This window comes from Pangasianodon hypophthalmus, chromosome 21 (assembly GCF_027358585.1).
Source record: "Pangasianodon hypophthalmus isolate fPanHyp1 chromosome 21, fPanHyp1.pri, whole genome shotgun sequence".
Classification (NCBI taxonomy): Eukaryota; Metazoa; Chordata; class Actinopteri; order Siluriformes; family Pangasiidae; genus Pangasianodon; species Pangasianodon hypophthalmus.
Window position 1 is genome coordinate 6,286,290 of NC_069730.1, and position 14,321 is coordinate 6,300,610.

Consider the following 14,321-nt stretch of genomic DNA (forward strand, 5'->3'; position numbering starts at 1 on the left):
CCACGCCATGGTTAAGGCATCACTGAGATCAAATTTTTTTCCCCAATTTTGATGTTGAATGCGAACATTACCTGATGCTCCTGACCAGGTACTGTTATTGTTAAGCACGAAATATTCCAAATGTCAGCTAGACAGAAGAAGAACGTGCCAATGCCTAGTAACTGAGAGTTACAATAATAGGCAAAATTAGAACCTTGTGTAATTATGTCCATAAAAGGTAATGAAATGCTCTAAAGGGATGAAAAACAATGTATAAAAGGGAGCACCAGAAAGGGGAAGTACCTCTTCTGGGTACATGATTTTTGTAATGCATACTGAAGACGTCTTGTTGCTCAATCTTGTCTGCTGAATTTATTTACCTCTATTCCTAGATTTCCACGACAGGTTATATTTAGTGCAAAATTATATCTGCAAACCAACCATGTGTGATCAGCTTCATTATTTTGGAGTCTCTTTATCATATGACCATTGAGTTTATACACTGCTGTAAAGTGGAAAGTCTCAGCTTCTTGATTATACCAGTGTTCCAATCTCTATACATGAGATACGTGGTGTTTTTTGTTGATATTTGATAGCAACAAAGCTTGTTTTTTTTTAAAAAAGGGGCTCTGACATTTACAATTTTAGATAATATTCAAAGAAATTAAACAATTTATTCAACCTTTGACTTTAACCTTGTGTTATGAATGCATTTCCTTTATTTACAACATTATCCTTATGCTTATTATAAATGCAAGTTACTTATTATAAATGCACTACAGAATAGTCACGTATGGCTTCACAGCAAACACCTGATGTCCGTCTTTGCTCCTCGTTTGTAGTTCCCCAATGGTGCAAGAAGAAACAGATAGAGCAGAACATTATGAGGAATGAAAAATTCTTTGCCTGGTGCTTCTACACGCAGACATAGGCTTGATGGTGGCAGTGGACTGTGGCTGGGAGTACCTGTAAACATTGTTGTAATTCGTCTTCTTTTCCAGTGAACAGATACTGCAGAGCAGAATTCCGAGACCACTGAGAAGCAGAGTTGCAGTGATGCCAAAGCCCAAGAAGAGTGAAGCCCCCAGAACTGTCTTCTGAGCTATGGTGAGGAAGGGCTTGTAGAATGATGGCGGATGATGTAGGATGATGGCGCCAATACACCAGCAGACTGAGATGAGGTACAGGACTCCAGCCACAATGAAACAGATGGCAATCTTGATCTTGGTGTGCTTGTTTTTCACAAGGTTGTTGCACTTGCCTCCAGCGACTCCCAGGATTATAGCGAACAGGCAGGCGATGATGGAGATGGTGGTCAGAGCTTGGGCGACCTGCAGATCCTGGGTTGGTGCCAGCAAGGAATTGTAGATCTTACACCGCATCTGGCCCGTGCTATTCATGACACAGAACATCCATAAGCCCTCCCAGATGATCTGCGTTGTCTTAATGTCAGCACCAATGAATAATGTCACCTTCCACATGGGAAGGACAGAAACAAAGATGGCCTCCAAGAAGCCAATGACACCCAGGACAAAGCCCAGGACCTGGCAGCACTGGCAAGTGGACACCATTTTTAGTTTTCTTTGAGTGCTAACTTACTGCTGCGAAAGCTTCTGGTCTTCTGTAAATGTGCTACGATGGCAGAACAATGAGGAATATCTTTTAAACAGTGGGTTATATGGTGTCTTTCTTAGAGGGGTGGCGTTACCACTTTATCTTCAAATCGGTTGTCGGCTCGGTGTCAGGCCTGACAAGATTCTATAGAAGAAACTGAAGGCAAAATAGTGTTGATATATGTCATGCGTCAGAAGGAATGCAAAATCCCCTTGAAACAGAAACAAAACTCAGAGCGATTTACATTTAACCAGCATTTTCTTTTATTGTGGCAAGAAAAATACACATTTTCTACATCTAAATTTATGTTCTACTACATTTGCTTCCTCATTTTTATACCTAGTTCATGTGTGCAGTTACTGAACATTTTACAATCTAGATATCATGTGAATCAAACTCCAACTCATGTCATCATGAATATGTGACTTCTGTGCCATAGAAGCAACTATATATATATATATATGAATTAGTACACTGTACAAAATACACTCTTCAAAACATACAAGCCAAAGTACAAGTCTACAGAGTACTCACTCAGAATACTTACACACTATATGGCCAAAAGTATGTGGACACCTGACCACCACACACATATGTGGTTCTTCCCCAAAGAAGAATTTTTCACAAAACTGAAAGTGCAGAATTTTCTGAAATGTCTTCATATGCTGTAGAATTAAGACTGCTCTTTTCTGGAACTAAGAGGCTCAAACCTGTTCCAGCATGACAATGCCCATTGTGTACAAAGCGATGTCCTTAAAGACATGGTTTGCCAAGGTTGGTGTGGAAGAACTCGTGTGGCCTGCACAGAGCCCTGACCTCAACGCTGACTGAGCAGCAGTCATTCTCGTTCAACATCAGTGCCTACTCCAATGCTTGTGTGGCTAAATGTGTACAAATCCCTACAGCCACGCTCCAAAATCTATTGGAAAGCCTTCCCAGAAGAGTGGAGGTTTTTATAACAGCAAAGGGAGGACCAACATCATAATAATGCCCATGGTTTTGCAATCTAATGTATATGTACATATAGGTGTAATGGTCAGGTTTTGGATATATACTGTACTTTAGTATATATACATACACACACACACACACACACACATATATATATATATATGGTGTGGTGTCACTGGTAATGAGCAGGATTGGATTGCATTTTGGAAGAAGTTGTGGAAGGATTATATTTAGAGGTTAATTTTTTTAAGTTAATACCGGTTACAAAGTCACATATAGCTCATAATAAAAAATACACATGCATTGCTATAAGAGAAATGTGTTTATTTACAAGGAATTCTGAAAGGCTGGGAGAACACACTTCTCCATGACAATCCTTTATTTTGGTTATCAACAATGGGAAGTGTGTAATGACAATAAAAATACAAATAGTGCAAAATTATATCTACAAACCAATCATTGGTGACCATTATTCTGGAGTCACATTAACATATTCTGAGTTTTATACATTGCTATAAAGAGAAAAGTCTCGGCTTTCTGGCTAAACCAATATGCCAGTCTTTATACATGAGATATTTAACCATTACTACAGTAGATGTTGACTATCGACAAAGCTTTTTTTTTTTCTTTTTTCTTTTAAAGGGCCCTAAGATTTACATTTTTAGACAATATGCAAAACAATTTAACTATTTATTCAGGCTTCAGGCAATACTTTTAAGGCATCTGCAGCTTAAGCATAAAAAATAATTAATAAAAGTTGCTAAACAGCTTTACACAAGATTCTTAGTCACAGGTTGGAAACAAACATAATAAGAAAACAAAGCTTTTTTACAGTTTGAACACTGACAATTGTACACATTTAATTAAGTTCAAACATACATTTGGAGACACAGATATCATTCAAGACAAGAGCAGTGAGCAGTGGATTTAAAGTACGAGTCCATGTCCACATTTGTTTGCTTACATGTATTGCCTGGGAACAGCTGAGTAAGCCCGCGGAGCCACGTATGGTTTAGCTGGAATATATGTTCCAGAATATGTACCGCTGGGTGGATATGTTTTTGGAGGCATGTAGTGTCTGGGTGGTCCCATGAAAGGCCCTTGGTAGGGATACATGTTCCGGTTATACTGATTCATATCATTTGGTGGACAAGCGGTACACAAAATGATCCCTCCAAGAAGCAGAACGAACGAGGTGCCCCAGCCGATGTAGATGCAAGCACCTATCTCCCTTTTCTGTGATGTGGGTACGAGAACATTGTCGTAATCGGTGATTGTGAATGTCGCAGACCAGCAGACAGGAATGAGGCACACAACAGAAGCCACGATACACATGACACCTCCAAAAACTACCAGTTTGGCCATGGAGGACTCATTCTTCAAGCAACTGGTGCATCGTGCACCAATAAACGTCATGAGTATGCCAGCAAAAGCGATCAAAATGGCGATGACTATGAGGGCTTGCGCGGCCTGCAGGTCCTGCGTCAGATTCATGATGGACGACTGGATCTTACACTGCATCTGGCCCGTACTCTGCATCACACAGTTCATCCACAGCCCGTCCCAGACAATCTGACCTGTCACGATGTTGGCGCCGATGTAGTAGGTTGTACGCCACATAGGTATGCCACACGTCAGGCACAGTCCGATCAACCCCATGAAGCACAGTGTCTGTCCCGACACCTCCTTGCCAATTCTCCCCATTTTGAAGCTGTATATTAAAAATAAAAGGAGCTGTCGCAGTGCCACAGTCACGTCTGAGAGAATCTAAGGAAGTGACAGCCGGTTAGACAGGGAATCTCACAAGGAGGAGTTGTGTAAGCAGAACGGCTTTTCCTGATGAGCCGGATTCCACACATTGTCAGTAGACTGAGCAGAACACGGCCACTGCAATGCACATCCTTGTAAAACCACATTCACGAATGCACGAATATCCTGCTCTCACAAGGGACAATACTACATCAGCCAGTGCTGTCCACAGTATCTTTATTTAATATTATTGTAGAGTTTGGATGTGGATAGTATCACATATACTTGTATATAGGTGTGATATGTTTTAAATGATTGACAATAACAAACAGTATGCTTAGTACTTGATGAGTCCCAGCAGAAAGCTGGATTCTCACTTTAACACAACTTTTAACACAAGAAAACACAAGAAAAATAGTCCCATATTTAAAGCCAAGAATAAGAAAAAGTAAATGGGAAGTTGAGGATAAGCTAAAACTTTATATGCAAAATACAATGAGGTTGTACAGCATAGCCAGTAATGCATGATACACATGGCTACTACTTACTAATACCTAGTAACCAACAATGAGATTTATATTATTTGAATCAAGCAAGTTAGAGCCATTAATAACATACGGCAATATATTCCACGGTATGCGGCATTCACTAACATAATTCAGTCCCACATTAAGCCTACTTTATGCCATTAGTAGGAGCAGATTACGTATTGGATATTGTGTGACGATGACAATGAAAATGGAAAATAATGTCCATTCTTATTTAGAAAAAGAGATTATCAAGGTTTCTTTAGATGGCTAATTGTTCACGATTTCTAAATGAGTTCTACATGAAACCTGTTCTGAAAGGAATAGGTTTTGCTATAGAGTTATACCAAGTACTTTACCTCTTATACTATACAAATTTTTTATTATAAATAAAATTATACCAAGTGAAAATATCTAGATATAGACAATATAGTGAAATTTCTCTAATATCTCTCATTATGCGATTATGATAAACCAAATATAAGGGCTTTAAACCTTTTTCTAGATAATTGTCTTGTTCTATAGCTGAATCATTTGGTTTCTTTTGATAAATAAATGCTTAAAATAAGCACAATTATCTGCCATTTGAACAAAATTATGTCAAGAAAGAATCTAAAACTAGGCTGAATAATTTGAAATCTATAAATAGCCTATTATATTTGTTTTATTGTAATCTCATAATGACAAGAATTAGATCATATTCAAGATATTTCTATCTGCTAATATGTACTTTTTGCAGTGGACAGGTAAAAAAGTGATAGATAGAACTCTTTTTTTTTCTAAGAGTTAAGTTTTGTCTTTAAGGTCTGAGGCAAAATTTGGTTAAATTATTGCAAAAGTAAAATTAATAATAAATTATCTATGCAACAATTTGCTCTTGGACACTGAAAGCTTTTTTTAAATTAATTTTAATTTTTAGGAAATCATGTGCAAAGCATGTTGGTTTAAGAACTGGTTTGGACACAACATAAATCCGGGTGTAAAGTTGCAGATATACATCAGCATTTACACTTATACCCCTACCATAAACAAAAAAACAGGTTTAGGAGTTCAAGACAAAAATACTATGACTTGCCTAAAGGTCAGTCGTCTATGCACAGTGAACGACAAAAGCAAAAAAAAAGTTTTTAGCAGAGAACTTTTTAAAAACATAAACTAAATGAATTTGAGAAAGCTGAATTAATACACTGTACAAAATACACTCTTCAAAACATACAAGCCAAATTACAAGTCTATAGATTACACACTCAGAATACTTACACGCTATATGGCCAAAAGTATGTGGACACCCGATCAGATCACCACACCCATATGTGGTTCTTCCCCAAAGAAGAATTTTTCACAAAACTGAAAGTGCAGAATTTTCTAAAATGTCTTCGTATGCTGTAGAATTAAGACTGCTCTTTTCTGGAACTAAGAGGCTCAAACCTGTTCCAGCATGACAATGCCCATTGTGTACAAAGCGATGTCCTTAAAGACATGGTTTGCCAAGGTTGGTGTGGAAGAACTCGAGTGGCCTGCACAGAGCCCTGACCTCAACGCGACTGAGCAGCAGTCATTCTCGTTCAACTCCAATGCTTGTGTGGCTAAATGTGTTCAAATCCCTACAACCACGCTCCAAAATCTATTGGAAAGCCTTCCCAGAAGAGTAGAGGTTTTTATAACAGCAAAGGGAGGATCAACATCATAATAATGCCCATGGTTTTGCAATCTAATGTATATGCACATATAGGTGTAATGGTCAGGTTTTGGATATATACTGTACTTTAGTGTATATTGTAGACTTCATGCAGGATACCGTTTTGTATTTTTAAGTATACCATACATTTGGTTTTGTCCAAAACAGGGTAATTCAACTAAAACTTTCAACAGTCCAGTTATATAAAATTCCTTGTTACAAAATAAATGACTGGGGACAACAGTTACCTTTTCATGCTTGACTATTAATGATTAGTTTATATCTATAAATAAGATAATTCAAAGTGGTGATGTTTTGTTTTGTAGTTTTACAATCACATTACAACTTTTGACTAGCACCAAGGACTGGTAACAAAAAGAAAAAATGCTAGGAGAATAAACGCATACTTCTCTGGTCATTCAGCTTTAAACTTTCTGATTTTGTCTTCAGTGTTTTTTTCTTAGCTATGTTGTCAAAATTCAAGAGTTTCTGAACTACAGGCAGGTTTTTTTTTTATAACGTTTACCAGCTCTGCTGCAGTAATTTTTAAGTACTATAATTTTACTAGTTCTGCATCCAGACAACAGTCCACCAGTTGACGAACCTTGGTCTAGAATGACATTTTACTTGTTAGCATTGATTAGATTAGCTAGGCATACGTTCACTTTGTGTTCTTTTTCATTAAGGGTACGCCCTTCTATAAACTGATGCTGTATAACTTATGCTTTGGAATAGTTTAATGTCTTATTCCAGCTCAGTGCAGTGTTTTGCCCCATTACATAACAGAACCTCAGATTTGGGAGTAGAAACCCAAGAACCTAGTTCCTTCAGCGAAAATGAAATTCTCCACCAACAACAGTATTTTATCCAAATGTAATGTGCCAAAACAAGCAAATCACATAATCATGTGGATGGCTGATTATGTCCTAATGTAGAAGAGCATGATTTTAGTGTTTTTGCTTCCAATAACAATCATGCTCTTGAGAAACCACTGATTAAAGATTCCATAAAAAAAAAAAAAAAAACATTTTGCTAATTATGTTTGGTGCAAGAATTTTTTCTTCAAACCACAGCTGAAGCTGGAAAATGTGAATAATGTGGTTTATTTACAAGAAAACTTTCAGAAAACAATCAGAATGCCAACCAAATCCTAGCACTAATTCTAAACAGAAACCATGGATAAATAGCAGTAGTTTGAGACTAGTCTGTCTCTCTCAGACGTATTCCTTGGAGATAGGGGTTAATCTTGCAGAGGAGTACTTTGGGTTGTAGATGCGCTGCTCTCTGGGAGGGCAGTTCAGGCAGAGCAGCGCTCCCCCCAGCAGCATAAGACCTGCAGCTGCCCAGCCAATGTACAAACAAGTCCCCATTTCCCTCCGCTGTGCATCCGTCAATATGGGATTATAAAAATCTACGATGATGCTGTGAGCTGTCCAGGATACAGGGATCAAACAGAGCACACCCGCGATTATAAATGACACCCCAGCCACGATGCATGCCATAGACTTAGCACGTGTATCCTCAATGCAGTTGGTGCACTTCCCACCAGCGATGGACATCATGATTCCAAAGATACCAGCCAAAATGGAGATAATGATCATTGCTCTGGCGGCCTGCAAGTCCGCACTGAGTGCCAACAGGGAGTCATAAATCTTGCACTGCATCTGCCCGGTGCTCTGCACTGCACAAGTCATCCAAATTCCCTCCCAGATGATCTGCGCTGTCACAATGTTTGCACCAATGAACGCGGTTACTTTCCACTGAGGCAACCCACATGCAACAATGGCTCCCAACCATCCCAAGAAGGCTGTGAGAATACCAATGGACTGAATTCCTTGAGACGCCATTCTTTTCACTTTCAGTCATTCAAAAGTACAGAGAACCTTCTTCTGACAGACAAGTACTCGCATTCTGCTGAGGTTTTGTATTTATAGTGTATAGGCTGTTGTAGGTGGGGTTAGCTCTGCTTGGTCAAGATGCTGCTAACTGACACTACTTCCCCCATGCTTCTTAAGGTTTCTGTATACATCACAAACATGACCTCTAACAGCACCAAAAAACAAAGACCAAGTACTTCAAGGTCATCCATGCTTGAGTTTTAACAAATGTGCATTTCGGCTTGTTTCCTACAGCTTAGTTGAAAAGGTTATTACCAAAATATGAATTAGAATACTTAAATGTCTGTTTGTGTCTTCTATAATAGGATTGATTAAGTAAATCATTTATACCTAATTGGCCAAAGCTGAGCTTTTTCTTTATTTCACTATTATATGAAGGCCAATTTTTGTCCTTTTCAGTGAAAACTTTATTTTTTAGTAAGGAAGAAAACTAGTACTTGTGAAAACAATATAAGAATGTGTTTACAAACACAGTACACCCATTTTACATGCATGAATCAAAAAGCATTGCTTTCATATATATATATATATATATATATATATATATATATATATATATATATATATATATATATATTGCCAAAAGTTTTGGGACGTCTGCCTTTACATGCACATGACACATGAACTTTAATGACATTCTTAATCCGTAGGGTTTAATATGGAGTTGGCCCACCCTTTGCAGCTGTAACAGCTTCAAATCTTCTGGGAAGGCTTTCCACAAGGTTTAGGAGTATGTTTATGGGAATTTTTGACCATTCTTCTAGAAGCGCATTTGTGAGGTCAGGCACTGATGTTGGATGAGAAGGCCTGGCTCGCAGTCTCCGCTCTAATTCATCCCAAAGGTGTTCTATCAGGTTGAGGTCAGGACTCTGTGCAGGCCAGTCAAGTTCCTCCACACCAGACTCTGTCATCCATGTCTTTATGGACCTTGCTTTGTGCACTGGTGCGCAGTCATGTTGGAACAGGAAGGGGCCCGCTCCAAACTGTTCTCACAAAGTTGGCACAATGCAGTCAGGCAAGTACCGTTCTCCTGGCAACTGCCAAACCCAGACTCGTCCATCGGATTGCCAGACAGAGAAGCGTGATTCGTCACTCCAGAGAACGCGTCTCCACTGCTCTAGAGTCCAGTGGCGGCGGGCTTTACACCATTGCATCTGACGCTTTGCATTGCACTTGGTGATGTAAGGCTTGGATGCAGCTGCTCGGCAATGGAAATCCATTCCATGAAGCTCTCTACGCACTGTTCTTGAGCTAATCTGAAGGCCACACGAAGTTTGGAGGTCTGTAGCTATTGACTCTGCAGAAAGTTGGCGACTTCTGCGCACTGTGCGCCTCAGCATGCGCTGACCCCGCTCTGTGATTTTACATGAAATTAAATTTTAAAAAAATTATATATAAAATTTTGTCTATTGCCTGACCCGAGATTGTTTCTAACTTCCCTCTAGACTATCGAGTTGGATTTGAAGTAACGTCTGCCTGCACTTGGAACCATCACCTGCCATTACGGTATTTATTCCCCGAGCAGGGTTGCCAGGTTCAATGTATAGTAGGAAGATATTGAAAATCAGAAATGTTTCTCACTAAAAGACAGAAAAAGAAAAATCCGTCTACAGTTTAGTGTACATATGAACATGTTGGGCTTGTTTCAAGTCTCAAGCGGTTTCTTTTGAAGTTGTAGTTAGGGTAGGAATTTTGCTGAAACCTGGCAACCCTCTCCACAAGCTTCTGAGAGAGCTGCACTTTAAAAACAGCACGTCTAAGTAAAAAAACTAGTTTTTGTTTTCATCCTGTGGAATCTCAATGCACACACCTATTCTGAAGCTGGCAAACTAAAAACAAACAAAACTGAATATGCAATCTACCTACAGTTCAGATCTGTATTCGTTTAGGATGCAAGCTGTTCAAGCTGAACAATAAATTCAGTTACACCCTTAACATTATGACCAGTTTTGCATGATCTACATTATTTGAATCGACATCTAGCACTTTAGAGCGTCTAATAATTATTTCCCATGCAGAGATGACAACATACAGCAATATATTACATTTCCACAAAGTTTGTGAAAAATTAACTGACTTATGTGACATACAGAATAATTTTTATACAGAATTGGCTGGGTGTCATTTTATACAGAATTGGGAAAAGATACAGAATTGTTTTCTTCTATGTTCCAGCTCAATCCATCATGTGATGATGCTGTGAGCTGTCCAGGATACAGGGCTTGCACAGAACAAACCTTTTATAAATGACAATTATAAATGACAGTCTAGCCATGATGACCAGTTGGTGCACTTCCCACCAGGAATGGAAATCATGATTCCAATGATACCAGCCAAAATGGAGGCAGTGATCATTGCCCTGGCGGCCTGCAGGTTCCGGGCTGAGTGCCAGCATGGAACTGTACACCTTGCTCTGTATCTCCCTGCTGCTCTGCACTGCACAAGTCATCCAAATTCCCTCCCAGATTACCTGCATTGTCACAGCGTTTGTGCCAACAAATGGGGCTACTTTCCACTGAGGCATGCTGCAGGCAGTGATGACTCTCAGCCATCCCAAGATGGCTGAAAATGCCAATGGACTGAGTTCCTTGAGATACCATTCTTTTCACTTTCAGTCATTCAACAACAACCAAACACAGAATTCAGCTTTGGTTTTTATAGCAATGGGCTGATGTAACTCTTCTTGATCAAGATGCTGCCACTTGACACCACTGCCCTCATGCTTCCTAAGGTTTCTGTATGCACTATAAACTAAGGGCACCAACAAACAAAGTACTTCAAGGTCATCCATCTTAGAAAAAGATGCTTCGGTTTTAACAAATATGCATGTCAGCTTATTTCCCCAGAGCTCCCATTTTTGCATGTTTAAGATTTAAATTTGTAAAGGTCCAGTTACATAAAATTCATTTGTTCTGTTGCCCAGGTTCTTTTCCTGGCCAGGCAACCATCCCCAGCCACTGGGGTTGCATGCAACAGTGCGCTTTCAGTGCAGGTCCCAAGCCGGGATAAAATTGGGGACGGTTGCATCAGGAAGGGCATCAGGCGTAAAAACTGTGCCAAATCATATATGCAGTCCAATGATCCACTGTGGCGACCCCTAATGGGAGCAGCCGAAAGAAGAACAAGAACAACAGCATGTCCCAAAGTATTTTATTCCTCTTACACCACAGCAAATTGTCAGTTATGTTTAATGTTGTGGAAACAATTTGCTCCTGTTTTCACTTACGCTACAGCAGGTATAAACACCTTTCCTTCACCAGCCTCTATTTTTATCTCTCTCTTGAAGTGAATTAGGCAAAAACAAAAAATGCAGCTTGTCATGTTCCTGAGCAACATCCAAGCTCTGTGTTTGAAATCCAAAGGTTATGGCTTTATCTCTGACTGTTATGCTGAGACAGGATATATGAACTCATTTATGCAATTATCTAATCAGCCAATTGTCTGACAGCAGTGCAACACAAAAAATCATGCAGATATGGGCCAGCAGCTTTGGGTAATGTTCACATCAACCATCAGAATGGGGAAAAATGTGATCTTAGTTATTTTGACTGTGGCATGATCGTTGGTGTTATATTCTATAAAGAAATACGATCCAGTGAGTGGCAGTTCTGAGAATGGAAACGCCTTGTTGATGAGAGAGGTCAATGGAGAATGGCTAGACTGGTCTGAGCTGACAGAAAGGCTACAGTAACTCAGATAACCACTCTATACAATTGTGGTGAGCAGAAAAGCATCTCAGAATGCACAACATGTCGAACCTTGAGGTGGATGGGCTACAACAGCAGAAGACCACGACGGGTTCCACTTCTATCAGCAAAGAACAGAAAGCTGAGGCTGCAGTGGGCACAGACTCACTAAAACTGGACAGTTGAAGACTGGAAAAACGTAGCCTGGTCTGATGAATCTCCGTTTCTGCTGAGGCACACATAGGTAGAGTCGAAATTTGGCAGCAACAGCATGAATCCATCGACCCAACCTGCCTTATGTCAACAGTCCAGGCTGGTGGAGATGGTGTTGGGAATGTTTTCTTGGCACACTTTGGACCCATTAATAGTAATCAATCATCGCTTGAATGCCACAGCCTATTCGAGTACTGCTGCTCACCATGTGCATCCCTTCATGGCCACAATTTACCCATCTTCTAATGATTACTTCCAGCATGATAATGCACCATGTCACAAAGCAAAAGTCATCTCAAACTGGTTTCATGATCATGACAATAAGTTCAGTATTCTTCACTGGCCTACCCAGTCACCGGACCTGAATCCAATAGGACACCTTTGGGACGTGGTACAACGGGAGATTGACAGCATGAACGTGCACCTGAAAAATCTGCAGGAATTGTGTGATGCAATCATTTCAACATGGACCAGAATCTCAAAGGCATTTTTTTCCACATCTTATAGAATCCATGCAGTGAAGAATTGAGGCTGTTTTGAGAGCAAAGGGAGGCCCTACCCAGTATTAGTATAGAGTTCCTAATAAACAAAAAAGGCAGTCCACACATCCCCATCTTGTTATTTCTAATGAGCCAAGTTGCACTATTCATGAACCGGTATATATGCTAGACAAACTGTTAGACAGCAGATCTGTAATGTACTACAATTGAATAAGCATCAGTCTACATGTCACTATACAACATCACACAACCATTTTGATTCAAAGTACATACTATTTTCTCCATTATCATCAAATTCCTACCTCAGAATGACATTTTTTGAAGTACGTACTTCTGCGGCTGTATGTGTGATACGTTATGTCTTAACCACCTGTGATGTTACTACAATCAAACAGGTACAATATAAAGACATTTAAAGATTTATGAAAAGAATTTCATATACACAGAACTTAGACACAGCAAGACAGGTCTTTGATGGACTTTACAGATTTGTGTGGTGAATTAAGCAATTTAATACAGCAATATTTCTTTAATCATTAATATATCAGCTATTATAATTGGTGGCAAGGGGTAAACAAAGGGGTAAACAATTTTACAAATTTACAAGCATCATTCATAGAATTTTTTTCTCATGAAAAAAAATTCATGAAAGCTATTACAAGTTTCTGTTGAGAGCTAGTGGTTTTAAAATGACATGTAATTTTATTTTTCCATATAGGTTTGACATCATAATGTAAAAAAAAAAATCCTATTGGTTTAATGATAGTTTGTGTGACTGGTGCTATATTCTAGACTAGTGGTTCTCAAAATGGGGTCCATGAAGAACAGCCAGGGGATTTGTCATTAATTAATTAATTAATTAATTTTATTAATTTATTTTATTATTTTAAGTGGTGGAAATCACAACCCATCATTGCCAATGCTATATTTATTACTGGGTTCGTATAGTTATTAGTATTTTGCCTGGTGACTTGAATTGAATGGATTTAATCCAAACCTTAATAACTCAAAAACAGTAGCCTATAAAAACTGTGAAATTGGACCTAATGTGTTCTGCTGGTGGAAAAATTCAGGAACAAAATGTTCTAAGGTTCCAGTAAATAGGCACAATATAATTGTACACATTCAACTAACGAGCCTAATATTTTAATAGTTATGCTTATAAATTAAATCCGTACTGAAGGGGTCTGTGGAATATATTTTATTGTTAAAGGGATCTCTGGCTATAACATAAATTCTAGATATGTTTAATTAATTTCTGATCGGTTTACTAGTTCCCTGGTGGTCTTGGAGAGGCATGGAGTGGCATGCTGTAGTTTATAAGCTGTAGTTTAATAGTGATTCAATAGTAAATCAAGTGGACTTTAAAGAAGCCATTAAAACCATCCAATTATTTTTTGCCAGGGATAACAAATAATATACGATCTGTGTTTACAGATTTATTAGCCATCTCTGAGGCAGCCATGGAGCAATTCCTGATGGGGTTGTTAAAAGAAATAACAACTCAGAGGTTTTTTTTATTATTA

The 14,321-nt window shown here is 38.9% G+C and overlaps 4 protein-coding genes across 4 annotated transcripts in view; all 4 read right to left on the reverse strand.

Moving 5' to 3' along the window:
* The window catches only part of cldnj (claudin j), a 29,241-nt gene that overhangs the window by 9,869 nt on the left and 5,051 nt on the right, over positions 1–14,321 (reverse strand). The window lies entirely within an intron of this gene.
* On the reverse strand, positions 201–2,726 carry LOC113543210 (claudin-like protein ZF-A89). Its single transcript, XM_053227454.1, has one exon. The coding sequence runs from the start codon at positions 1,548–1,550 to the stop codon at positions 861–863; it is 690 nt and encodes a 229-aa protein (XP_053083429.1). The 5' UTR covers positions 1,551–2,726; the 3' UTR covers positions 201–860.
* Positions 2,848–5,562, reverse strand: cldnf (claudin f). Its single transcript, XM_026941195.3, has one exon. It carries the CDS (start codon positions 4,246–4,248, stop codon positions 3,505–3,507), a length of 744 nt encoding a protein of 247 aa, XP_026796996.1. The 5' UTR covers positions 4,249–5,562; the 3' UTR covers positions 2,848–3,504.
* On the reverse strand, positions 7,586–8,414 carry LOC113543140 (claudin-4-like). Its single transcript, XM_026941196.3, has one exon. The coding sequence runs from the start codon at positions 8,343–8,345 to the stop codon at positions 7,713–7,715; it is 633 nt and encodes a 210-aa protein (XP_026796997.1). The 5' UTR covers positions 8,346–8,414; the 3' UTR covers positions 7,586–7,712.